The sequence below is a fragment of the Scleropages formosus genome, chromosome 8 (genome assembly GCF_900964775.1).
Source record: "Scleropages formosus chromosome 8, fSclFor1.1, whole genome shotgun sequence".
Taxonomy (NCBI): Eukaryota; Metazoa; Chordata; class Actinopteri; order Osteoglossiformes; family Osteoglossidae; genus Scleropages; species Scleropages formosus.
Window position 1 is genome coordinate 4,559,894 of NC_041813.1, and position 26,976 is coordinate 4,586,869.

The 26,976-nt window shown below is 52.9% G+C and overlaps 1 protein-coding gene across 5 annotated transcripts in view; it reads right to left on the bottom strand.

Annotated features, from left to right (window-relative positions):
* Positions 1-1,719: 1,719 nt before the first annotated feature.
* Positions 1,720-26,976, bottom strand: part of LOC108918117 (forkhead box protein N2-like) — a 30,260-nt gene continuing 5,003 nt past the window's right edge. The window contains exons 1-6 of one of the 5 annotated variants that reach the window (XM_029254455.1): positions 26,519-26,656; positions 8,402-9,003; positions 4,803-4,927; positions 4,536-4,591; positions 3,554-3,622; positions 1,720-2,311 (exon numbers count right to left, since the gene is read on the bottom strand). In XM_029254455.1, coding sequence (XP_029110288.1) covers positions 1,857-2,311; positions 3,554-3,622; positions 4,536-4,591; positions 4,803-4,927; positions 8,402-8,989 — 1,293 coding nt within the window. In that variant the 5' untranslated portion in view covers positions 8,990-9,003; positions 26,519-26,656 and the 3' untranslated portion in view covers positions 1,720-1,856. Of the gene's footprint in view, positions 2,312-3,553; positions 3,623-4,535; positions 4,592-4,802; positions 4,928-8,401; positions 9,004-14,110; positions 14,303-18,730; positions 18,893-26,518; positions 26,661-26,976 lie in introns of those variants that run through there. The other 4 variants (XM_029254459.1, XM_029254456.1, XM_029254457.1 and 1 more) reach the window with 4 other exon arrangements.

Below are 26,976 nucleotides of genomic sequence, written 5' to 3' on the forward strand. Positions count from 1 at the left end.
TGGGCCGGCTGCCGCACGCCGCTTTCCAGCTCGCTTCACACTCAGCGAGCAAAGTCGTCGTCCTCCCCCCCCCCCATCTCCCGTTTCCTCTCCATCACGGGAAAACCTCCCCGCTCTGCTAATACAATCGAGGGCCCGACTGAGTACGGGCGCAAGGGCGGAAGGCGGCTCCCAGCGCCCGTCTAAGGGAGCGTGTTTGGATTGGACCCAGCCACACACACATCCCCCCCCCACCCCCACCCCCGTGTCCTTCCTCTTTTGGCATTTGCATGTAACGAGTACGTGCGTACCCACAGGAGGCCCGAGCGGCCCGAAGCCAGGCCGCGCGGAGGGACCGGGTTGCCATCTCCGCGGTCTGATTCACCTAGGCAAAAAAATAGAGAAATAAAAAGCAGTAGCCGATGAGCTCTTGGACATTTGCATATTCGTCTTGACTAATATTGCCTCCGGTTCTCACAAGAGTGGGTTCCCGTATTAAAACGGCTCCGCCGCTCGCGGTCTCCTGGCACCGACGGCGAATATATCCGGCGGTGCCAGGGTCAACATTCAGTCACGCCCAACTCCGGCGCTCTATCTACTGCCGGAAGAGTCTTCCTTTTCCTCTTGCCCACTTTCCTGTTAGGCGAGTCAAGCGCAAAAAAAAAAAAAAACGGTGTATGCAAACTGGCAGCGCCCTCTAGTCACTGGCACGCCCTCTGGGATCGTCGTAACCGAGTACGCATGCCGCGGTCCCGATTTCCCACAAAAGCACACCGTGCTCTGCACGCAGGAGCTAAACTGAAAGCCAAATGGGCTGCAAATACCGGTTTCAGTTTGCACATGATAACAATTGAGAAAATGAACAGGAAGGACGACAACAACCACAGCACAAGTGGGGGGAGGAGGAGGAGCTGGCGAAAAACACGGCCGACCTCACGGCGGTGGGGGCCATTGTGTGCGGGGCTGCAGGGTCCTTCCTTTGCAAAAGTGGTCCTCCCCCTGCCAGCTTCCCGTGCGCAGATTTTCCTGTTATCCTCCATAACTGGGGGGGGTGTCGGGGTCAACGACTCCTGTCCAATGTCCACCCCATTCTGCGCAGGACCGTCAACAACCCTGCAGCCCTGCGTCCCAACAGAACGTTCCTCGCAAAGAAACACGTAGACAGCTAATCGGGGGGGGGGGGGGGGTAGAAAAACAATTAAAGGTTTTGGAATAATTATTGCATTTCTCTTTGTATGGTATCTCTAGACCAAGGTCCTCTATGCAAAAACAGTGATCTTTTTTCTTTTTTTTTTTTCCTTTTTTTTCCTTTGAAGTATGGTAGAGGAAACCAAAACTAGTTAGACCTACAGGAGGGGGGGGGGGGGGGCGGTCAGGTCAGTATGTTACATACATGCACTCATTCTCTTCATAAATATTTTCACGTAGAAGTGGACACACTGGTATGAGGAAGAAGCATGCAACTGTTATAGTCTCGGAAAACCTTCAGGGTTTCTTTCGATTTAAAAAAAAAAAAGAAAAAAAGAAAAAAAAAAGCTGAATTGCACCAATTTGTCAAACAAATTGAAGTTGGCAGTTTATTTTGAGTAGGTGTCCTTTTCTTTTTTTCCGTGAATTTTATTTTCCCCCGGTACCAAAAGTCTTAGTATGGCTTTGTTCTCCTGTGTGGATGATTATATTGCCGTGTTTGTGTGATTGGGGGAGGTGAGGGGTGGGGGGGGTTATTCCCATGATTTTTCGTTTTTTTTTTTTTTTTTTTTTTTTTTTTTAGAAAATCGGAAAATAAAGATAATGATTCACCAGAGAAAGAGGTGCCAGGAAACGGTCAAGGGTCAGGGTTCAGAGATTAAGGGGTTGAGGGGTCGGGGGCGGGTGTCTCATTTCCTGCCGAGTTTTTTACTCTTGGCACTGTTTTTGGAGACATCCAGGCAGGTGCGGATTCCGGCAAGGTGCAGCAGTGACCCCGCCGCCTCCTTCAGCTCCTCGTCCACCTCCGGCCTGGTCTCGCACCGCGCCTTCTTCCCAGGCGGCCCCTTGGCGAGCGTCGGCCGGTGGGGGGCCGGCTTGGCGTGGCCGGGCCCTCCCAGGGCTCCCCTCTCCTCCCCTAGATCGGAGTCCTCGTCGCTGTGGAAGCCCTCGCTGCCGGCACGGCGGGCCTGCGGGGGGGCGCCCCCGCCCTCGTCCAGGGACGATAAGGAGGAGGAGGAAGATGAGCTGGAGCGGGAAGAGCAGCGCTGCACAGGCACGCTGCTGTAATTGTGGTCCTGCTTCGGATCGCTGCTGACCAGGACCGCATCCGGCCGGGACAGGTCCATCGGGCTGTCGGGACCGCCTGGGAGAGAGCATCACACACAGGGACAGCAGGGACTCGTGAGGAAACAAAGCGACACGCCGCCGCGGCAAGGTCTGCACTGGGGATTTCGCAGCGGATTCAGACGAACGCACATAGGGTGACTCGCTCTCAGAACCGAATCGGGCTGACTTAGGGAGTCGCCTATGCAAATAACCACAATTAGGATTAATTATGATGCGTAACAAGTACAATTAACGGCAGCAACAACAACAAGCAAATTGATCCGTAGATGTTAGTTCTAAGTGCCTAATTTAATTAGGATAATTACGGCGCTGTGTGTTGGGGGGGGGGGGGGAGAGAGAACACGCAGCAGACTGGCAGAGGCCGCCGTGTGCGGGGGGGAACTAGCTTCAGACGCGTGGTTAGACGGAGGGGGAAGCGAGGCGTTTCCCTGACGACCCTCCAAGCGCCGTGCGCCCGCTCGTAACCTTCTGCGGCTCTGACGTCCGTCCATTAGGACGAGCGACATCGTGCACGAGCGGCCTGCTCGAGTTATGCCGAAGCACAATCTGGACGGGGAGATGGAGAGCGGCAACGCGGCACAACCGGAGCTCGAACCCCGGGTCACATCTAGACCTGACCAGGTCAACACAAGCCCGTAAGCCAACGCCGATACTGAAATGTGGACAAACGGTCTCAGTTTAGTTTCCATCCTGCTACCCAGTGCTGGTCCAGAACATCCTGCTCTCATTTAGTTGGCCCTCCAGCGCCGTGCCAGTACTCTGATCACCGTCACGGACCCTCCGTTGCTCCCGCCTGTTCCGCGGGTACCTCTCGGCCCCTCTTCTACCTACGTGCCGTGAGCCGGCACACCACCAAGAACCCTGACGGCGGGGCAAACGACACAGCCTCCACTTGGACGGCGGCCCTCAACACCCGGCGTGCTTCCATGCGGACGGAGCCGCGCGATCCGAGCGGAGCGGCAGCAAATGGGTTGGATGGGCGCATGGTAACAAACTGGAGATTATGATATGCAAATGAAGACAGGCCTACTATGCGTAGTGCTACACCTCCTGCTGCATGGACATGTCAATCGGTGACGGTGACAATGACATTCTCAAATTAAGCGCTTTAAGGTTAGTTTGGGGGCACACCGGCGGTGGGAGCGAACAGCAAATTCCTGAAGGACATCTGGCAATGCCACTGGACCGGACTGCTCCGGGGAACGAGAAGCTAGGAGGGAAGGGACCCGAGGTGGGGGTAAGGCTTGCCATTTCTTACATCGGTCAGCGTGCTGCCCCGGAGCGGAGTTTAAGAGCATCATGGCAGTGGCAGCGTCAATGTCAGATTCTGGAAGAGGAGAGAACATGCATGGTAAGAGTCAGTTCTCATCAGGAGGAGACTGGTTATTTTGGTTGAGGGAATTGGTAGGGGAAGCGCAGACCTGCCCCCGTCCCATACTCAGAGCCAGTGGGACCTGAATTATTCATCCCCAAATGAGAAGGAGGCGAGTGCTACCGTGCCGCTGGGTTCTCTGTAGTCAAGGTTACGGAAGACAGCCAAGGCAGAGAGAGGAGAGAGAGTGAGGAGTGACGGAGCGAGTTGCGTACGTACACGGGCACGCAATACAAAGGAAAAGCAACAGCCGGAAAAGAAAGAGAAGGTAGGGGTCGTGGAGAATTCTAGAAAGTTCCCTCTCCCGCCAGAGCGACTTAAATGGCTAGAATGTGAAGTTTGATTTATAGATGGTGGCTGAAGGTGGAGACATGAATGATGTGGATGCGTAAATGACGACTAGTGGTGCTGCTGGTATCCTGCCCAGTCACAGTGTCACGCTACACAGCGCTAGCTGAACATCCCATGGAGGGGGGAAAAAAAAAAGAAAAAAAAAGAAATAAGCCATTGATTAAAGGTTCTAACATGTGTGTTTGCGCAGGCTTTGTGCGGGTGTGCCTGCGCGATGGACTCCACACTTCCTTTTTACTACGATCCCAACTATTAGAGGTGCCCGTGCCCAGCACTTCCCTCCCCACGCTGTAAGGTGTTAAAAGGCTGCCCCCCTCCGCCGCCCCCTTTCAGCAGAGAAGCTACCGCCAGCAATGGTCAGCCCAACTGCGCCAGTGTCCTTGCGACCTCACACCTCCTCTGTGGCGGGTCTCGCAGGAACGCAGGCTAAGAGAGGGAAAGCGGGGGGTTAAAAAAAAAAAAAAAAAAAAAAAAAGAACAAGGGGGGGAAAAAAAAAAATCACTGCAAAGCACTCACCTTTGAGAGAGCAGCTCTGGTCTTGGAGGACGAGGTGTCGTGGGGGAGAGGAGGCGCTGCCAAAGAGGACAAAAGAACGAGGAGGTTTTGGCAGGTGGACGGTGAACGTGGAGGATAACGCAACCACAAAAAAAATGTTAACAGCATCCCTTACGGCAACGCTTTGCGCGCCCTGCAATGTGTAACGGATCTCATGGGGGGTTTCCTTGAAAGCACGCCCCTTTTCCCAGTCTCCCGTCACCTGTGGCGGGAGGGGAAAAAGCTTACCTGGGTGGGGAGGCGGGTGGTGTGCAGAAGGCGTGTGCGGTAGGGAAGTGCTGTTTTTTCAGGGCTTGGATGAGGTTGGGTCGGTACTCAGGGTCCACACACCACAGAGATCCCTTTCCGTTGGCCTGGACAGACAGAGACACGCGGTTCGCGCCGCATTACAGCACGGCACATCGCACCTTTATCAAAACGTGTAAACGTTTTATACGAGGTAAGTGCCCAGAAGGACCACTCCTGATTCTTGAACCTGCACCCTTCACAAGATGCCAGCTACTACATTACCCACTGCCCTTCCCAGACAAAATCTTCCTTCTTATCCTCGTTATCGCTTAAAATGTATTCTTCGAAACTCGGCGGAAACGATTCTTGAATCACCGATGAAGTACCGCTGAAGTGCTGCTGAAGTACTCCCCCCCCCCACAGCAATCGACAGGGCTTCCAGGCGTCGAGGAAGAAATCCCACTCTGTGCACTTTATTTGACCATTACAATTATACCATAAGCAGAAATGAGCTAATACATTTCTACGATATTCATGGCGCCTGCGTTGACTCTAGGAGCCCTTGTTGGATATCTACAGTCTCGGTGTATAAATAAAATGTGATTCACCAAAGCGACAGAGTCAAAGACCCTGCGGTGGGGAGGGGGGGGCCAGCGGGAACCGGGGCTGCTGGCCTGGCTTCGTGCTCCAGCTCCATCCTCAGCAAGGCGGGCCGCCGCCACATCTCAACAAAATGAGTCGTCTCCTGGCACATTTAACCCCCTCAAACAACACCTCGCAACAGCTCCCTGTGTTCATGCTGGGAGAATGGGCCTGTGTGGGCTTGCGCGCGCGCGTGTGTGTGTGTGTGTGTGTGTGTGTGTGTATATGCTTTAGGCTGTGGGTGTGAGTGTGCTGCTCGTTCTGACGGCAACATCTCTTCGTTTGTGTGTATGCTAATAGATGCGTGGACCACTGTCGCTGTCTGCAGGATGCTCCACTGCATATATTTTTGAATGAAAAGAGGCGCAACAAATACACAAGTGCCCCAATGTGTGTGTGTGTGTGCGCGCGTTGGATTGTGTGTAAGTGCAATGTATTGCATTTTCCCCCGTTTGCTTCACTCTCTGTTCTAGCCCAGTCTAGAAGGAGGAATATAACCTTGACTCAAATTACTAGTCCGCTCATAAACAGGAAGAAGGAAACATCACCATGGCAACAGAAACCAGGCTGTGTCATTTGAAACCAGCGTCGGGCTCTCGGCAGACACACAGGCGCACGCGGAGCTCGCTTGCTGGCCGCCGACTCTGTCCGGGGTGCGAAAAGTGCCGTCTCCCAGCCCACGGCACGTGACGGCTGGGCTGAAGGCAGCTTGAAGCGATCTGCTTCTCTCATCAGATCACGTTATCCGTCTCCTGCCAGCGCAATCAAAATATGATTGAAGCATAAACCTGGGAGAATACCATGTTAAAGAAGCGAACAATGGTGAATCTTCTTTCGCAAGCTTCCAGACTAGCGGTCTACTACGAAGGCACAACGTGAGGGTGTAATCTTTCACCCCGCCAATGTCCCCTTCTGAAATGTCTCACAAATCATGAGCAAATTCCACCTAAATTAATCAATTTGAATTCGTTCAAACAAATGCCGTGAGCTTTCAACGTTCTTTGCAGACCAGGGGTCCATCTGCCCAAAAAGCGGGAGCTTTCAGACAGTCCACTGTGTCAAACTGCTCCAAACCCAATTCTCTGAGCCCAGTCTGGCAGCCACATCGCTCCCCATGGTTTAGCACCACCATGGTCCTTACCCATCTACCGAACTTGACTTGAAGCAAGCTTCAGCTGCAGCGGCTCCTTCTTACCTTTCTGCTAGAACGTACGATGGGGGTCCTTCAGCGCCTCCAAGGAACCCTGTCTGTGCCTTCCAAAACCTAAGTAAAGCTCTTGCTCTCTCTCTCTCTCTCTCTTTCTCACTCACCCCCTTTTCTTTCTCGCTTTCTCCACTTCATCATCAACTTCCCTTTTTACCAACTTAGCATCTTGTATGGAAACCCATGTTTGATGATCCTACCTGCACTGATCGGTTCTTCTCCTGCTCCATCTAGAAGCCCTTCCCCTGGACGCCGTGTTAAAATCGCACCGTTCTATCCAAAGAAAAAACGTGATCTGTGGTCGATGGACAGGTTTCACATAAAGGGGCCCCTTTGACCTTCAATGAGTTCCTCTGTTATTATGAGGTCCGGAGGGGTCTTTCTAAAGCTTCGGGGGCTACTGAGACCAAACAGTTACGCACAACCCAATGGCCCCCTGTCAAACCCCATCTACAGTGTAGCGACCTTTACAACGGTACTGTCAGAAGACTTGGTGAAGTGCATCACCGAAACATGGCATGCAGAAAATGGACATTTACCCTGAACCTCGAAAAACAGGCCATGGCTGAACAGCAGCATTGTGATACGAAGTTGGGTTTACAGAATAATCCATTCGCAATCACAAGGGCCTTCTCTGGAACATTTGTACAATCTGCCCCTACCTCATACCTCACTATACTCAGCTCCTGGTCCAGGCTATCGCGATACCTCTCCAAGACTACTGCAACTCCCTCCTGTCTGGTCTTCTGGCCTCTGCCATCAAGCCTCTCCAGCTGATCCAGAATGTCACTTTGGGAGTTGTATTCGACCTGCCAAAGGTTTCCGACGCGTCTCTCCTCGTCGCGTCTTCATTGGCTCCCTGTGGCCGCCCACATCAAGACCCTGGTTATGGCCTACAAAACTCAAAGGATCAACACAACAATATCTAGAGAACCTGATCATTTCCCACACCCCAGGAAGAGAGCCACATTCCTCCACCTCTAGTCACTTGTGGTGCCACACACAAGGGCTCCAAAACTGAAAGTCCATAAGTTTCTGGTTTTGGCCCTAATGCGGTAGAAGGAAGTCTCTCTCTCTCTCTCACTCAGAACTGCTGAATCCTTCCCAGCGTTCAAGAAGGGTCTCAACACCCATCTCTTCTGGACCCAGTTCTCTCCTCCCAGTCTCATGACATTTTTGCAATTTATCCCAGTAGCACTTGTTACATTTAAATGCATTTTCACGACTTAAATGTCACTTTTACAGGCACCTGCTAAAGCAATGTGTGCCATCAAAATGGTGCTTAATAATAGTGTTTTTGTATTTAAAGCTCTTGAGCTGTCGTTTAACTCTTCTAAACCCTGAGCTGTACGTCGCTTTGGAGAAAGGTGTCTGCTGAATGAATAAACGCACGAAGAAAACCCAACAGCACGGTATACCTGTTACCAATATCACACGTGCGCAAGTAATTCTCATTTACGGCCAAGGCTTTCAGTTCGGCCCTGGTTCATCTCGGAGAACGCAGGCTACAGTTAACGCTGTAAAAATAGAAACCACTTAAACAATGCTTCGGGACGTCATATCGCAAAGGCGTTATCTCAATTTGCGACGTTAAACGAATCCCGGAGGTCACCGTCCCGCACGCGTCCCCGGGTAAGCGGCAGAACCGGAAAGCGGTAATGCGCAACGAGTGGCTCCGATGCTCCGCGAACATACGGCGGAGAGGTTACCCACACCCCGTGAGCGTGTCTGCGTGCGAGCGTGTTCCCCTCACCTTGCCCAGGTTCCTCTCCACTTTGCGGAAGCACTTGTTGAGGGAAAGGTTGTGGCGCACCGAGTTCTTCCAGCCAGTGGGGGCGCTGGAGAAATAAGGGAAGTGCTCCAAGATCCAACCATAGATGTCTTTGACGGGGAGGGACTTGCCGGGCGACTGCTCTATGGCCATGTAGATGAGCAGGGAGAAGGAGAAGGGCGGCTTGGATTTCAGCGAGTCCTTCTCTCCACCTCGGCCCCCCAGGAGGGAGGAAGATGACGGGGACGCGGAGGATGACACGGAAGAAAACGGGAGGCCATCGCCCTCAATGTCAAACAGGGGGCTACCGCTGGGATGTGCCTCTGGTCCCCCCAGGGTGAAGTTCTGTAGCAGGTTTTCGTGTAGCCAGTTGAGATTTGTGAGCTCCTCGTCTTCGGCCGCACCGTCGGCCCCACCCGCACGGTCCAGGCTGGTGGCCAAGGGACTCGAGGCGCTCTCGGCCTCGGGCAAAGTCCCCGCGCCACAAGCACCCCTCAGCCCTGCACGCTCCTCTTGTGCCCCTGGGGTTTCCGCTTTCTTATCCGGCGACATCCCGATTATCGGACCCATTAAACCAGGGGGATCTGCGGAAGGGAAGTCGGAGGGAAGAACATCAGCGTTGACAACATCCAGTTTCGCTCACAACCACACCGCACGTTAATTGACTTTACATTAGCTTAAAGATGTGCGAAACGCTCAAACTAGACTCGGGTAATGATCCACGGATGCGTAACACGAGCGCCGAAAACACGCGCGTGAATATCAATTCATCGTAGGAGGAAGGGAGCGGCGGAAAAAGTCTTTGGGGCGGCGGAGGAACGGGACCGTCTCCGACGGGACCGGGAAAACGAGTTCGGGCGCCGCGGAAACGTGACACCGGAACGACGCGCTCATCTCTGCCCCGAGGAGTTCCCACCTCCCGCTCGGCGGCAGACCGGAGAGCCTCTCCACCCGGCTCTCCCGTGAGGGTCCGCGGAGGAGCGCGTCAAACGGCTCGCATCTCTTCCTCCCGACAGCACGTGCGCTCCTTGTTGGCCCGGGGCGAGCCGGTGCGAGAACGTCGCGATGTGCGCGATCATCGGTCGCTTTCACGCGGGAAGGAGCGACTGACACAACGCCGCGCGCCCAAAAAAACACTACAGACACGCTGCACCGTATGAATCTGTGCAGACGAATATATGGCCGCGATCGGAAGGTCGGTACGGTCCTGCCCCGGACCGACAGCTGGAGAAGAAACGCTGGTCTACGTGCGCAGCTGTTGAAGCGCGCTGCAGGTATCTCAAGTCGGCTCGACGAAGGAGCGTCGGCGAAATCGACGAAACGTCAGGAAATACAGGCGGTCGGTTTGACCTGTAACGCACAAAAACTTGAGGCGACCCGAAGAAAGAACCGCCAGTCTTCGCGCAGGTCTCTTGCGACGGCCGACGCGTAGTCGAACGCGTTGACACGCCCGCACGCGCTAGCGACGACCCTGGAGGTCACTGGCCTATGACCCTGGGAGGGTCCCATGCCATCAGGTGGACCCTCCAGCTCTCTGTGTTGGGGAAAAAAGAACAACGCCAGACAACCCTCGCATCACCTTTCCGGTCGATCCCTTGCACGGCGGTCAAGGTGCAAAACACTCAAATCTTGAGTGACTTGGCTGGGTGGCGGATAGAAAGGGAAGGCGGGGTGCGGGAAAGCGAAAAAGTTCTTCTTTTCAATGCGGACGAAATGAAAGATTTCATTACGTTTACATTATTTAGTTGTCAGACACACACACACACACACACACACACACACACACACACACACACTTTCAGAACCGCTTGTCCCATACGGGGTCGTGGGGAACTGGAGCCTACCCGGCAACACAGGGCGTAAGGCCGGAGGGGGAGGGGACACACCCAGGACGGGACGCCAGTCCGTCGCAAGGCACCCCAAGCGGGACTCGAACCCCAGACTCACTGGAGAGTAGGACTGTGGTCCAACCCACTGCGCCACCGCGCCCCCTAGTTGTCAGACACTTTTCTCCAAAGTGACTTCCAATGAACTCTACGTAGCGTTACCAGCCCACGCACCTTACTCACCGCGGTGACTTACACTGCTAGATACGCTACTTACACTGGGTCACTCATCCACACATCAGTGGAACACACACTCTCAGTCACTCACTCACACACACACTATGGGTGAACCTGAATGGCATGTCTTTGGAGTGTGGGAGGAAACCAGAGCACCCAGTGGAAACCCACACGGACACGGGGAGAACGTGCAAACTCCACACAGACTGAGCGGGGATCGAACCCGCGTCCTCTCGCACCACCCGGGCTCATTAAAACTCCTATATACAGTACGTTTGTGCGCTCAGCTCTTTATCAGCGCAGACCTAATGAAGGAGGTCCAGTCCTACTGCAAACCAGCCATCACACAGCACAGCCCCCACCGCAGCGATCAGTCGTTTCAACGACGCTGGGATGTTTCTGCGATGTGATAACACTTATCTGCCGGGTTGCGCAAGAGCCGCGCGCAGGCCGAGAGTGTGGCGAGCAACCACAACCGACAGCTCGCACCAGGGATTAAACTCAGTGCCCCGTGTCACCATAACAACCCAGCTGTCACTTTTATTTAATAAAAAAAATAATAAAAAAAAATATCTCAAAAACACAGCATGGAAGATGAGGGGAAATCTATGCCACCCCCCACAGCACATGACCCAGCCCCTCCCCAGCATGGGGTGGTGTGTGCCAGAATACCGCTGTCGCCGGTGCGGTTTTAGTGAAAATGGGTCAGACCCAGGCCATAGCAACAGCGGGAGAAGGCCAGACGTCCATGAGTCAGGACACCGTGCATGGAGGGGAAGCAGGGATGGCGATCTGGGGGCCAGTCAGGGGCGGTGCTTTGTGGCCCCGCCTTCGCTCACCCAGACGTAGGAGGGGGCAACAGTGGGCGGAGGACGTCGAGACTCTGGATTTGGATTTCCATCGCTCCAACTTTAAAAGCCACAACAGCGGCCCTAGGGATACGGTGCGAGGATCAAAGGGAACAGGAAGTCCTTTGGGCTTCCTGCTGCTCGGGGTCGACCTGAACAGGACAAACCGGGCTGGGCCAGAAGAGAAACCTCATTTCAGGGGGAAAAAAAAAAAAAAAAAGAGACCCTCCATGCCAGCAACCCCAGACACAACCCCCTTATATAATGGGGAGGGGGAAGCAGAAGGGAGAAACCAGGAGCCAACAAATAAAACAAATAGTCTGTGGCTGGCTGATGAATCATGGCGGCAGTGGAATCGGAGCGATCAGAGATGTCAGCGGGCAAGGGAACTGCCCGCTCCTGTTAAAGCACAGACCCACTTGAGGGCAAGGGCACAAACAAAACCCCCCCTTTGCCCTCTGGCCTGGTGGGGAGGGGCAAGACCACGGCTGCCTTGAAGTCCAGCTCCTCTACACTGCAGAAACACAGGGACACCAGACATTCTGTTAACACTGCTTATCCCACTTCTTCCACCAAAGACTTTCAACGTTACTGCTATACAGACAATTTTGCCATAATGCATGTTTATTTAATTATCAGACACTTTTCTCCAAAGGGACTTCTAATGAACTCTATGTAGTGTTATCAGCCCACACACCTTATTCACCGCAGTGACTTACACTGCTAGATACACTACTTACACTGGGTCACTCATCCATACATCAGTGGAACACACACTCTCTCTGTCACTCACACACTATGGGTGAACAGCCTGCCTTTGGAGTGTGGGAGGAAACCAGAGCACCTGAAAGAAACCCACACAGACGCGGGGAGAACATGCCAACTCCACACAGACTGAGCAGGGATCGAACCCAAGTCCCCTCGCACCACCCAGGCGCTGTGAGACAGCAACGCTCCTCGCTGTGCCACCCAGCTACAAAAATTTATTTAAATCAAAGACTTTGATAGAATGCAATTCATAAACAGAGGAACACAATTATGTGGATGTTGAGAATGTGAGTTTGGAATAAGATGCGCCCGGTCGGAAAATACAGAAATGCACCAAACATCGTATGCATTGTTTGACATGTTTATACTGTGTACCGCATTACACTGAAACACAGTCGTCCAAAGTGATCAGAGTGTAGAAGCATCCTGTCAGCTGGTGGACATTGTCAAAGGAAAGCTTTAATGCTAGAACAGAAGTTGGATATTATAAACTATTATATATGAAAAAAATACCACTACATATACGTAATTTAACTATATAAAATAAACGATTACAAACCAACCTGACAGTAAAAAAAGAAAAAAAAGCACGACAAACTGCTTATCCCGTCCCCGTTTTCACGTCCGTTATTATTTATTTGCCGTGTTTTTGGAGGGTTTTGCACTATCTGCTCGGTTTTTTTTTTGGGTATGCTACGAGTTTTCGGCAGGCGATGATCACTGCATATCGTGCGCCTTGCCCCCAAAACCCCATTTTTTTCTACCGAAGCTTATTTTTATTATGCAAAGTAGCACGCTGCAACGTTTGACAGGAACACAACTACTGGGCTGTAACACAACTGACTGTATTAACGGCAGTTTGCACGACAACAGGAAGCGAACGCGAAGAATTTGGGTACGTGCACCCTGCCCTCCTTAAGCGCCCTATAGGTATGTAAGCTGAGGGGCCGAGCAAAGCGAGCGGAGCCCGCCCACCCACCCACCCCTAAACCGGCTGCGGGTGGCCAGACAAAAGGCACTCGTTAATCCCAATTAGCAACACAAAGCTCACCTCGGTGCGCCGGCGGGACCGCCGCCGCCGCCGCCGCCGCCTCTCGGATCACGGGGCCCAGAGATGCAGACGAGAGCCCTTGAAAACGGAGCGGTCACCCGCCCCGGCCATCCGAACGTCTATAGCGGGGAAGGGACACAAAGCGTCCCCGCTTCCATCTCGCATGCGGAAGTACTCTCACGTGTCATTATTGTCATTATCCCGCCCTCTTTCCGCGGCATCAAAGCAGGAGTCGGGCGGGCGATGCCGCACCTAATGGCCCACTTACGGGAGAGAGCGAACCGGCAATGAGCGCGGGGGGTGGGCGGCGGCGGAGGGGCCCAGTCATCTGGAGGTCAAAGTGCTCCAAGCAAGAGAGGTCGAGCGAACGCCCGAGAAGCCTCGCCAACAAGTGGGGACGGACATAAAGGAGCGAAAGAAGGGTTAACGCCGCTTTCTTTCTTCTCGAACAGCGATGCTGTGAGTCGGGGGGGCTGTTTTCAAAGCAGCCACCCTAAACCGTTGAAATGTTAAGGACTGAAAGGCCGGGGGGGGGGGGACAACTGCTAAAGGGAGCTTTCCACACCTCTACGGGTCTGCGAATCAAAGCCTCGCCCCCCCCCCCCCGGATCTCACATCTGAGGGCCTTTCGAATGGACTCCACCTGGACTTGCCCACGGGGGACGAGATCACAGGAGGCCGTGTTCCTCGACCGCGCTCTCGATGCGAGTTCGCCTATTATGCGGCGACGCCGCTCCCGCAGGGAGATCGATACTCGAGCGCAGGAACCGCTTAGGCCAGAAGAACCAGGTAAAACCACCAGTTAGACCTACACAACCCCACCCCACCCCCCCAACACCAAGGGGACAGCGAGATGGAGACAGATTGACATTACGTCACGGCCCTGGACATTCCGAGAACGCCTCCGAGGATTCCTTTACAGATCCCTACGATACTACCAAGACCCGCGGAGTCAGGTTACCTGTCGTCTACGGAGCCACATCGCCTGCTCTTCGGATGATGTCACTCCGGCAATCCCGACGCCGCATTTCCGGCCCATTAACGAAACAAATCCCCGGAACATCTAAGGACGCACGGAGCAGGCTGCCGTTCTTCTCGCCGGAGAAGAAAGCCTTGAGCCACACCTGTTCCCAGCAACCCGACAACAAAACAGGTCGGGCCGCACGTCGGGCGCACCTGTCCTAAATACACTGAGGCGTGTCGGGAAAACGCCCACGCCGGCGTCTGCGCCCAAACGGAGAGCGGTTCAAGATCCCGCGGCACCGGGCGTTAGGCTGAGGTGCGGGAAGGGAATGAGCAGTCAGCGTCACCCTCTCGCTTCTTCGAGCGTATTCTTATTCGGGCCACGAATCACGCCGAGTGCGAGAGAAATGGGAGAGAACCGAGAACGTGTTTCATATAAAAGCAAATCCATAACCTAGAAAACCACTGTTTCACACGCACGTTGCCTGAAACCGTTCGTCCCATATGGGGTCGTGGCAAGCCGGAGCCTAACCCGGCAACGCAGGGCACAAGGCTGGAGGGGGAGGGGACGCACCCAGGACGGGACGCCAGTCCGTCGTGAGGCGCCCCAAGTGGGACTCGAACCCCCGACCCCCTGGAGAGCAGGAGCTGAGCAAACCCGCTGCACCACCGTGCCCCCCGCTCCATTGTTTCCTACATATCAAATTACACTACGCAGCACAGCGGTTTAAACCTTTCCCTTGCACTCAGGTCAGATGCCACAGCTACCCTCGATCAAGGTACTTACCCTGAACTGACACAGTAAAAATGTACCCAGCTACAAGAATGCGTAAATAATCATGAGTCGCTTAATACACAACCCTGATGCTGTAAGTCATTTTCGGGAGAAGACATCAGCTAATGAAACCCCCACCCCCAACACACACACTGAAACCGCTTGTCCTGAGCGGGGGGTCGCGGTGAGCTGGAGGAGGAGGGGACGCGCCCCGGACGGGACGCCGGTCCGTCGCAAGGCACCCCCAGCGGGGCTCGAACCCCAGACCCACCGGAGAGCAGGGCCCGGCCAAACCCACCGCACCTCTCTAACGAAACCCTCTTCTTAAGAAAAAAAACCTGTGCTTAAAATTAGACGTACATAATATCCAGCTATACCTCATCGGCACAGAACCCACAGCGTTAAAAGGTTAACCCAAGAGCGTTTCCTGAAGCGGGCGAGAGCGACGAGGGCAGCATGACAGGCGTCAAGAGCTCGGCGAGAAAGCCTTCGGCCGCATCAGCCTGGATGGCGTTTCCCGAAGAGCTCTCGTACCCGGGGCCGGCGAGCGCAAAGCTCTCGGCGAGACGTCCGTTCCGGCGTCGCTCCTCAGGGGTCGCAGCCATTCTTCCAGTTTTAACGCCTTTATTACCATGACTTTCTCTTGTTCATCTGCTAAGTGATTTCTTTTGTGCCCTTCTACTCCACTTTTCAACAGTCTTAATTCCGGGGGTTTTAGACCGGGGCTAATTTATTATTTATACCCAATCTTTGTGCCTCAGCTTTTTTAAGTTCTGTTTGCCAACGCTGTTCCTTTATTCATTATTTATGGACTTGACAGCTTTCCCTACCTGCGAAATAAAAAAGACTGAAGTGGCGCTACTGGTAAACATTTGGGTGGACTGATGTCTTACATTTACATCACATTGATGCTGATGCTTTTCTCCAAGGCGATTTATAATGTTAAGCTACTTTACAGTTACTTACCCATGTATACAGCTGGGTAGTTTTATTGGACCAATTCAGGGTAAGTACCTTGCTCAGGGGTACTACAGCTGGAGGTGAGATTCGAACCTACGACCCTTAGGTCCAAAGGCAGCAGCTCTAACCACGACACCACCGGCTGTCCCAAACCTCGTTCTACGTCTACATCTTTCGAACAGCTCTGGATACATCTCGGTCAAAGTGGTACTGAAATAAATGCACAGCAGCGGAAGACCTACCAAAGGTGTGGGGGGGGAAGGAAACACCGCCACTGTAATAGGCGGTTGATGAAGGATTGATGGAGGATTAAATAGGCAAGGACACTGAGAGGACGTGTATTTTATGGGCGAAAACACGGCCCCTGTTGCCAATCGGGGGGTGCGATGGTGCAGCGGGTTTGGCCGAATCCTGCTCTCCGGTGGGCCTGGGGTTCGAGTCCCAGTTGGAGCGCCTTGCGACGAACTGGTGTCCCATCCTGGGGGTGTCCCTTCCCCCTCCAGCCCTGCGCCCCGTGTTGCCGGCTTAGGCTCCGGTTCTCTGCAATCCCTCTTGGGAGAAGTGGTTTCAGTCAGTGCGTATGTCTGTGTGTGTTTGCCAATTGTGTTCAGTCAATTGACTTGTGGTGCCCTCAGCAAGGCCCTGGTGGAGGAGGCTGTCTGTCCTTTCTTTCTTTCCAAAAAAAAAAAAAAAAAAAAAAAAAAAATCTTCAAATTTCGTAGAAATTCAGCTTCCAGGACTGGCCCGTTGTAATCGCCCGGAGGAGATCGCGAACCGTTTTGCAGAGGCAGTCCGCAGGAGGCTCTGAGAACGTGACCCCGCGAAGAAAAGCGGCCTGCTGACCCATACTGGATACAGACCGGACTTCATTCCGCGAGCGCCACTCTGTCCCTTTTGACAACACCTGACAAACACGTGGCTGGGGCTCGGATGTACCGGAGGGTCCACTGAAGAACCGGGTTCGGGAGGACCGCAGTTCTCGTGTTCTTGGGCGTCGGGATCAGATCAGACAACTGGACCGTTTCTTGGGATGAGGGATTGCAGGAGAAGCTGATCTGGCGACATGACAGGAAGGTCACATGATATCATTATGAAACACCGGGGGACAAACATATTTTGCGGGGGGGGGGGCTTAAAACCTTCCTTTTATTGACAACATGCTACCTACAGGTCATGCGAAAATGTCAGCTCTGAAAGGGAAAGGAAACGGGGCAAAGGCAACCCGAGAGACACCGAGGGGCACACGGTGCCATAGTGCCACGACATTCGGAGCGGCGCTCGAACCCGAGCGCAGCCCCAGTTCCGCGACGCGTCCCGTCACACAAAGCGGGCTCTTGTTGTTCACGCTTAAAATGAGGTTTCATAACCAAAAGTGTTTATTAAACACGCTTAGGGGAGATCAGACTTGACTTAGAAATAATCTTTGGGTCTCCGTAGGAAGTGGGTTTTCTCCATGGGGGGAGAATTTGAGAAAGTGAAAGCAATCGTACGAAAAGTGTTCCCACGTGACTGTTTGGAGCGTTGAAACAAAAAGTGGACAGAAGAAGCGAAAGCAGCTCGTCGCACCTGTAGAAGTACAAGATGGTACGCGCCGCAAGCGGTTCTCCACTGCCGCTCATAAAGCACCGGTCAAAAGTTTGAGTACACCCAACGGAAACACACACGCACACAGACTGAAGCCGCTTGTCCCAAGCGGGGTCGCGGTGAGCCGGAGCCTAACCCGGCAGCACGGGACGCAAGGCCGAAGGGGGAGGGGACACACCCAGGACGGGACGCCGGTCCGTCAAAAGACGCCCCAAGCGGGACTCGAACCCCAGACCCACTGGAGAGCAGGGTCTGGTCAAACCCGCTGCGCCACCACACCCCCAATGGAAACTATTTTCTTTATTGGAAAGCATTTGGACCACAAGTTTGATCAGGATCAGTTTACATCTCGCCGGTTCTTCTACAGCAGCTCCTGGACGTGCGGCGCTTGGAGGCTCATCTGCTTTACCTCTTCTTTTCCGTTTCTTCCCATACCGATACTGTAGTCCCCCTTATCCGCGCCTTCGCTTTCCGTGGTTTCCTTTACCCGCAGTCCGAAAATATTACATGGAAGAAAATTCCAGAAATTAACAATTCATAAATTTTAAATTGCGCGCTGCTCAGAGTGGCGCGTGGAAATCTCGCGCCGTCCCGCTCGGGACGTGAATCATCCCTTTGTCCAGCGCATCCACGTTGTACATGCTGCCTGCCCGTCGGTCACTCAGTAGCGTCTCGGTTATCAGATCGACTGTCGGGGAATTGCAGTGCTTGTATTCAAGTAGAACCCCCCCCTTTATTTATAAATAAAAATACTCTATTTAATAAAAAAAAGAAATCCATACTTATGTGGACCTGGGCCTTGGTCATTAGTTTTATTTCTTCTCCCTTCTGTATAGGAAAAAACATGGTATGTATCATTGGTTCGGTATGTAACATGGTTCGGTACCATCCGCGGTTTCAGGCACCCGCTGGGGGTCTCGGAACATATCCCCCACAAATAAGGGGGGGTTACTGCATTGTCTGGCTTGCCTGGGTGTACTCACACTTTTGTCACGTACTGTACCTGGGATGCAAAACATCAGAAACCACAGTAGTTTGTAAATCAAAGACGCCGTTAGAATAAAAGACTCCGGTTCCATCCTGCGACATCGGTGTTCCAACGTACAGTCCGCATCTCAGCCAATCAGAGCGCGCGTCTAATAGTTAAAATAAAAAATAAAAAAAAGACTAGACTAGACTAAAACTGAACGGAAGCTCTCCGAACAGGAACGAAAAAGAGCGACCGCGGGACGACAGCTCTAGCCGCGGCGCTTAAAGCCGATACGCACAAGAGAGGGCGGGAGGCCGAGCGTCGCTCACCCTTCGCACGGCGACGGGGTACGGGGCAGCCACCGGCGTGTCCTCGGGGGGCACGGGCCAGGAAGGATTTTTCATTAAAAGGCACCCGAGCGACCACCCACACGCATTCTCTGGTCTGCGGGCGCCCGACGGACAGGTGTACGACAGACAGGCAGGTGTCGCGTAGCGAGAGCGGGCAACGCCCTCACCGAACGCCCCAGAGCACACAGCGTCCTTTCAGACATGCCTCTTGTTGCTGCAGGCTCTCTTCTGTTATTTGTGTGCGCGCACGCACACACGTGGTGAGAGAAGAAGCTGGCGCGCAAGTGCCTCCCTTCATAAAATCCTCAGATAACCAAATCAGAAATCGATGAACATGAAGATGAATGAAGGTCTCTAAAACCCATAAGCCCATGCAGACGAAACCCTTAGCCATGATCCAGCGAGGGTCGATCGAGTTCCCCTCCCAAACCCCCTGGGCTTTTCTCTTTCTCTCTCACACACACACACACACACACACACACACACACACACACACACACTTATTCATTTAGCTGACACTTTTCTCCAAAGCAACTTACAGTGTTAAGGTTACAATTACTGTTACAGTTGGAAACTTGCAACTATTTTACCCATTTATACAGTTGGGTAATTTTTTTTTTTCTGGAATTTAATTCAACTATAATTTAGGGTAAAGTACCTTGCTCAAGAGGACTACAGCTGGAGGATCCAGAGACAGTTGCTCTAACCACAACGCTACCGGCTCTCTCTCTCTCTCTCTCTCTCTCTCTCTCTCTCTCTCTCTCTCGCTCGCTCACACACACACACACACACACACACACACACACACACGCACACCCAGGCTCCTGTTAAAGGGGGCCAGTTGGGCTGATGAAAAACTGAAAATAAATATCACTCAACGCCTCTCAAACTCTGCACTTGAGTTCGCCGGTGCAACAGCAGCGATGACAAAAAAAAAAAAAAAAACCAGCTTCACCTCTCGCACAGCAGCAAAAACAAAGCGAAAGGACCGTCACGGGGAAAGAAAACCCTTCGACGTGCAACAGCCTTATCTCTAAAAGTTACTTTTTATCTGCACAGGCAACGTACTCCAACAATTCGTTACACAAACCACATTCTCTGCATGGCGGCAAAAAAAAAAAAAAAAAAAAAAAAAGGAGATCACACACGTAGATGAGAAGCTTCAGCTCAACAGCCGAGTCGATCGCAACATTATTTACTGTTTGAAAGCACAGTTTGCCTGGAATAATTATCCCGTATCTTCACGTTTGGCTGTTGCTACAGAGCAAACAGGCTGAGAAATCCCCCCCCCCACGTCAACCCATGGAATCAGAATGCAAACACATCATGGGATGCAGGCCTTCCCCTCATAAATACATCCGCTTTCATTCATTTAGATGCTTTCCTCCGAAGCCACACGGCACTTTTGAGCACCTAACCGAGCGCCAGTGGAGAAGAAAAAAAAAGAAACGAGCGTAAAACACGTGCTACATACCACAGCAGCAAATTTGCATGAGAAATTGGAAGAAAAACATTTCTGAGCACCAACTGAACCAAAACAGGCACCATATATAGAGTTTATATATAGTTTAGGTTTATAGTACATATAGCAACAGGTTTTGAGCACCATCGATATGTTCGTAACAAAAGGATCCAATCAAGTTATTTCTCTTTCGAGTGGAATTATTTTAAGTCGTACGCATGCATTCCGCATAAAGATAATCAATTTTGTCCACCACGCTCAGTCTTTTCGTTACAGCCAATCGTTCCACGGCGAAGTTGACCCTTGAACAACGCAGGGGGGGGGGTTGGGGCGCCGACCCCCGGCGCAGTCAAAAACCCGCGTATAACTTTTGACCCCCCAAAAGCTTAACTACTAATAGTCTACTGTTGACTGGAAACCTTACTGATGAAGTCAATTAACACATATTTTGTATGTTATATGTAATATATACTGCATTCTTACAATAAAGTAAGCTAAAGAAAATCATAAGGAAGAGAAAATACATTTAAAGTACTGTAATTATCTATACCGGAAGTTTACGTTGTCTGTTTACAAGATGAATCGTCTATTGTCTTACGTGATGCGAAACACTGTAGATATTATACGTATTACGTGCATATTTTACGGTAGTAAATGATAAAACAGACATATTTTATGCATCCATAACATAGGTAACTTTTTCTTGATTTTTCCAATATTTCTAGGCTACGCGGTTCGTCCGCAACTGTTTTCAAATTGTCGCAAATCTCCAAAAGAAAAAAAAAAAAAAAAAATTTTTTTCCAATACATTTATTGAAGCAAAAAAAAAAATCCACGTATATGTGGACCCGAGCAGTTCAACCCTGTGCTGTTCAAGGGTCAACGGTATAAGTAAAAGCAGAAAGTCAGGGTCTAGTTACTCAACGTTAAACATCCCTGATCCAGACTATTAAGCAGCGGGTCAGGTTACCACTGCCCATGGCATCTCAGATTATTGCTGTCCCTCAACCCCATGCATGATTGTGAGGTGACTACGTCCCAGCTCAAATGGCATGCCCCCCCCCCCCCCCCCAACTCCAACCCCAAACAAGCTGACCTGACCCTGGTCTGCTCTCGACAGCGAAGCCCGAAGCTCGCGTCTCTGTCACACCGCCATCTCAATTAAACAAACCCTGTTTATTCAGCCAGGAGTGACCGGCACAAAGAGCCATTGTTGCTTGACACACAAGCCACAGGCTAGACCCACTTGCTCAAATGGGACAACGGTACCATTAGCATCACTTTCAACAGAGGAAGGGGGTGTCCCAGTGGCGCGCGTCGTAAAACCCCCTCCTTGAAATGGACAGTAAAAAGAAGCGTATGGCGATAATGGGGCTCCGAGACCGGCTGCCCGACAACTGATGCGAGGCTTGACCGTACGGTTGATGGCACAGAGAGGCGGTCTCTGGACTCTTCCTTTCTCACAAAAGCAGCACGTTGCCTTCATGCTCAAATGCACACGCTCAGAAACTGTTTGACGCACACCCAACCGCCGCTCAACACACCCCAGCCTCCCGGGCGTGCGTGAATGTGTGGGGGCGTGTGGGATCGGGTGATGCGGAAGGGGTGGGGGGTTTACACTTGTGGGGACAGTGTTTTGACGGGGGGTAAGGGGGTCGCCTCCTCCCCTCCAGAGAGGAGTGCACATTTGCAACCCAAATTCAGAGCAGCCACCTATATTTGATTACCACGCTCTGATGTCACGTAACCAAGACAACTAAAGCATTACGGTCTCCTGGGGATGTCCCGCCTCCTGGTCTATAGCTCAGGGCGAGAGCGGAAAAAAAAGGGGGCTTGCAAGAGATGGGGGGGGGGGGGCAACGTGTGCAGCTGGAGTCATTACGAAAAGGAGTCGCTGCTAAACAAAGACGAGATGTCACCGCAGATGGGGTCTGGGGAGCCATGGTGGGATGCAAAGATGAAACCATTGGCATGACCGGGACAATACGGTTTGCAGCCAAACCACCCAACATATGGTGCCACGCAGCACCATAAATCTCCACCCATCCCCTTGGACCAGAAAGATGGAAAGATAGCATTATTCATAAATCCTTCATAGAATTTCGGCTCTTGCCAAAAGGACGGCGATGGTGCGAGGCAGCGTTTTTTTTCCCCGTCCTCGGAAAGCACGGTTAAAGGTTTCAAGGCTGTTAGAAGAGCTCCAGGTAAACACAGAGCAACAATACCGGGAGAGCACGTTTCCCAAGTCTCTCCACCAGCCTCTCCCAGGCTGCGCGTCGGTTCCCGCTAAGTAGGGCTGTGCAAAGCATGCATTAAAAATAATCAATTATGTAAACGTGAGAGGCAGTTGAGTGCAAGTCTGTTTTGTGCAGCTGAGATGGTCATGAGCTGGACGGACCCATATGCGTCCCGCCACGGCGGAACGTACTTTGCGGATATTAAAATTGCACGAGGCAAAAACGCTCCCGTGAATCAGCCGCCGCGTTTTTCTTGAGAACTTGAGCGTTTGCTCTCCTTCCGTTCGTCTTGGTGTGCGAACATCCTCCCCACCAGGCCGCAAGAGTGCGTCTAGAAAATCAAAACCAAAGCATTCGCACTTCCCCGCACCTCCTCCATCAGGCCAACGCTGGCATTGTCTTCGCCAACATGAACGAGAGAAGGTCCGCTTCCACAATGCCCGAGTGGCAGGGTAAGGTCTACCTTCCTTGGAGAATCGGGAGGGAGGGATCCCTATTCCCAGTCTGCAGGACAACTCGCACCAAATCGGGGACAGCTGGTAAGCGTAGTTGTTAGAGCTATTGCCTTTGGAGCCCAAGGTTACAGGTTCGATGTCCACCTCCAGTTGTAGTAGCGTTGAGCAAGGTCCTTACCCTAATTCGCTCCAGTAGAACTACCCAGATGTATAAACGGATAGCTGCTCGTAACCTTAACACTGCAAGTCGCTTTGGAGAAAAGCATCAGCTAAACGAATACATGTGAAATAGCTGCTTGGGTTTTCCACTAAGATCCAATGACGGTGAAACCCCTCAACGTGTCCTCAAGCCGAGCCCCACCGTTCTGCTGGACCATTCCAAAGACGAGCGAAGGACCTTCGCTACCAGTTGATGAAATGCTCAACCAGTTGTTTAACCACTGGGTTTCCTTCCGTAATCTACAAGCGCCTGCCTGCCGGTAAGGGACTGGCGTAAGTGCGGGGAAGCGCTCCAGTGCATTGCGAAACATCAGACGAGAAGCTCAAGCGGGGGCGCTTCTTAGGTTCCTCGATATTCCTCACCTCCAGCAGGCGAACGGCTTGCCAAAGCGTCGTCGGCAACCAGCGGAAACGGTCGGTCCGCGCAACATCAGGGCACCGCACCTCGCTTTCGTTTCCACGCCTCTGTTCTCTCCGAGGCAAAGTGGAGCGAAGGACATGATTTTGGAGATGAGTTGAGGGACTGATAAAAATGACACCATAATCAAGCCCAATTAGGATCTGCCACTGACAGGCTAATTAACCTTGATTTGCCAAGAAGGCATGAAGCGGGCGCCCTTTGCCTGTCGCATCCGGCCGGCGCGAGACGAGCGTGCCGTCGCAATGTGCCCGGCTCGAGCCCTTTCTTGCCAGCGTCAGCAGAATCGCCGGTGCATAATTTATCTGGCAAGTCTTATTTTTAGTGACGATCGCTAGGCAATTTGGCCTGCAGGACACGTGACTTTCTAATTCTGGCAACAATTCAAACTCCCTGGCTTTCTGAAGGCCCTGCATACGTGCACACCTACGTCACCGGAGTCACGCGTGCCGTGAGAACTTCACGGTTTTCACAACGTGCACAACGAGCAACGAGGTGGCCGGCTCCAGGTGACCCGCGCCTCTTCCGTGCGCCGTCCAGATGTACGGCCTACTCCTTATGCCGGCGGTCGCTCCTGCCGCCGTTTAAATAAAAAAAAAAAAAAAAAAAAAAGACAAGTTGATTTTCCATTTTTCCGATCGCCAACTTGTTTCGGGCGCCGTTTATCTGCAGCACACACACACTCACGAACAACATCTGCTGAACGAAGCGGGACCTTGTCCGCCGCCGCCACACCCCCGCCCCCGGGTCAAGGGGGGAAGGGAAGCAGAAGCAACCGTTTCTTGACAATCCAGTCCATTTCAAAGATGTTTCTGCAACGCGTGGCTTTGCGCGACAAAACACAGAACAGGAACAAAGCCCGGGAAAACACGGAAAGCCACCGAACGTCAACTTCGTCTTCCAAGTCGCAATACGAGGGCAGCCCGAATTCCCTGCCAACAGTCATGCGCGCGTTGCGTATCTGTTCCGCACAACTAGAACACCTACAGCCCCCTACTCAGCACCTTATGTAGACACAGAGAGAAAGGAGTGTATTATGGGTATTCGGAATGCATTACGGATCTGGGGCACGCAATAATCTATTACATCATGCACTTAGCGAGCACGGCGCTCTTATCCGGTATCAACCTTTGCGCCGTATCGCACAAAGCAAAAATGTAGCAAAATACAATTAATTTACTGCTTTATCTTCGTGACCTCCTTCAATTTTTTGGTACATCTGCCACTGCAGGTACCACTTAGCACCACTTTGCGAGCCAAGCGTGAAGGAATGTGGCAGCGATCTGTCACCCCAGTGCACTTAACCCCATCCAATCGCCCCTCCACACGCAAGAGGCCGCTGCGTAACTTCAAAAGGTCACGGGATCGAACGGGGGGTCCGAGGACTGAGCGGTACCGCGTGGAGATCGGCGGCTTGCGGGCCAACATGGGTGGTAAAAAAGCTTCATCAGTGAGATGTCCATGGGGTTTCCCTCAGCCTCTGACTCACAGGTGTGTGTGCGTGTGTGTTGGGGGGGGGGGGGGGGGGGGGGCGTGTCTCTTCAAAGTTCAAGCAAAGCTGAACATTTGCCTGTAACCCCACTGAGCAGTACTGCTAACATCTGGCCCACCCACCATCTAAGAGGTTCCCATGCCGCTGGTTTCAATGACACGTCCACTAGTGAAGGACAGCACGTCGCCGTGGCCATCGATGGCATCGCCAGCTCTCCTCCCGGCGCGTGTCGCTCCATTCATTGTCCTACAACCCGCTCGCATTGGGTCGCAGCCCGGCCAACAGCACTGACCGGTTGCTCGGTTCACCGATCTGATCACCGATCCACTAGACTGGTATCTGACTGATCGCAGGCGCCCCTCCCGTCCGAAGCCTCTCGCTCTCGGCCTCCGCGACCACGTGGTCACCGCGACACCGAGCCGCCGGAAGCAGCGCGCAGCACGGGCTCGCGAGCGCACGGGGACGCGAGCGAGGCGCCCCGCCCCCCCGAGCGAACAGAGCCGGTCGTTTGGAGCGGTCGGAACTCACACAGATGGGAAATGGAAGCTTAACGAACGGGAGGGGGGGGAGGAACCCCACGCCTGCAGCCCCCGCGCTCGAAAGTTGCCCCACGCTCGCGACGGACATTCAACTGAACTAAGGAGCTCGACGCACACTCATTTGCGTAGAACACCCTCGCCTTCCTGTCAGATTTCAACTCAGTTTCACACCGGCGGCGTGGGAAACTAAGTGAATCCGCCTCGGTCCAAGCGCTGCTCGAGCTAGCGCGCGGCCACGTCCCCGCACGCGCGGAGCGGGCGCCCCCGTGACCCCCCGGCGGTGGCTCGCGCGGCGCGCTCCGCCAGGCGCATAACGTAACAAAGAACCGCGTGAAGTACCGTGGGACGCAAACGGGAAGCGGGCTCGCCCCGCACTCCGTCACCGCGCGCCGCCGCTGTGCGCGCGTGACATTCACGACGGTGCGGTGCGGTGCGGCGCGTCGGGGGGGGGGGGAGAGAGAGAGAAAAAAAAAAAAAAAAAAACGAAACACCACCCGTGTCCTTCGTGGAAGAGCGCAGCGCCAACGTGTCCGGAGCTCAACTTCGCGCTTGTACACAACACACAAGTTCCCAGAAACGCCGCCTGGCTCGCACGCGTCTCTCTTTGTGGGGAAAAAAAAAAAAGCTGACGAGAAGCACTTACTAGGTGGAGAAAAGAAAAAATAAATAAATAAAAGAAACATAACATACAACTCAGCATGTCGTTTGGCACGGGGCACGCTAGTAAGAGCAAAGCCCACGGCGAGCTTCGAAATAACAGCGTACGTACTATATATATGTCCTCGTGCGGCTGCCTAAAATAACACGGGAATGCGCGTTAACCGCCTCGTGATACAACTCTCCCCCCAGTTCGGAACAAAAAACACACCAGCTGAACGCGATAATAAATGCCGGAGCGCGGGCCACTCATAAGAAAGACTAAAATGCACACAGTTAAGTACTTACAGTCATGCACGCTGTTCCTATTAAGCAATATGGCTGAGGTTCTGTGTACAGTACGCTCATATAGATGCCTGTCTCTCTCGCACTGTGTCAGAGATCAGCAGCTGCTTCCTCCATCCACGCAGCGCAGAGATCACGCCGCACGGTAACGCTACCAAACCCCCTGCCGTCGCCAAGGCAACAAGCCCCCTTTCGACCAATCAGGCTCCGCTCCCTCCGATATCCCCTGGCAACTGCCGCAGCGCAGTAGCACTTTTAGCAGATAGTCCTCTGCACGCCATTCGGGCTCGATTATGCTCTTGTTTCCATAAGAGTTGGGCAGCCTAGTTCAAGAACACAGTAGCCTCTCATCCCACTTATGCTCCCTTTGCAGAAATCCTGAAGAAATAAGCAGTATTATATCTTCATTTTGGGACCGCGAGCACGGATAGAGTGATGAGTTTCAGATTATATGCGTGTAG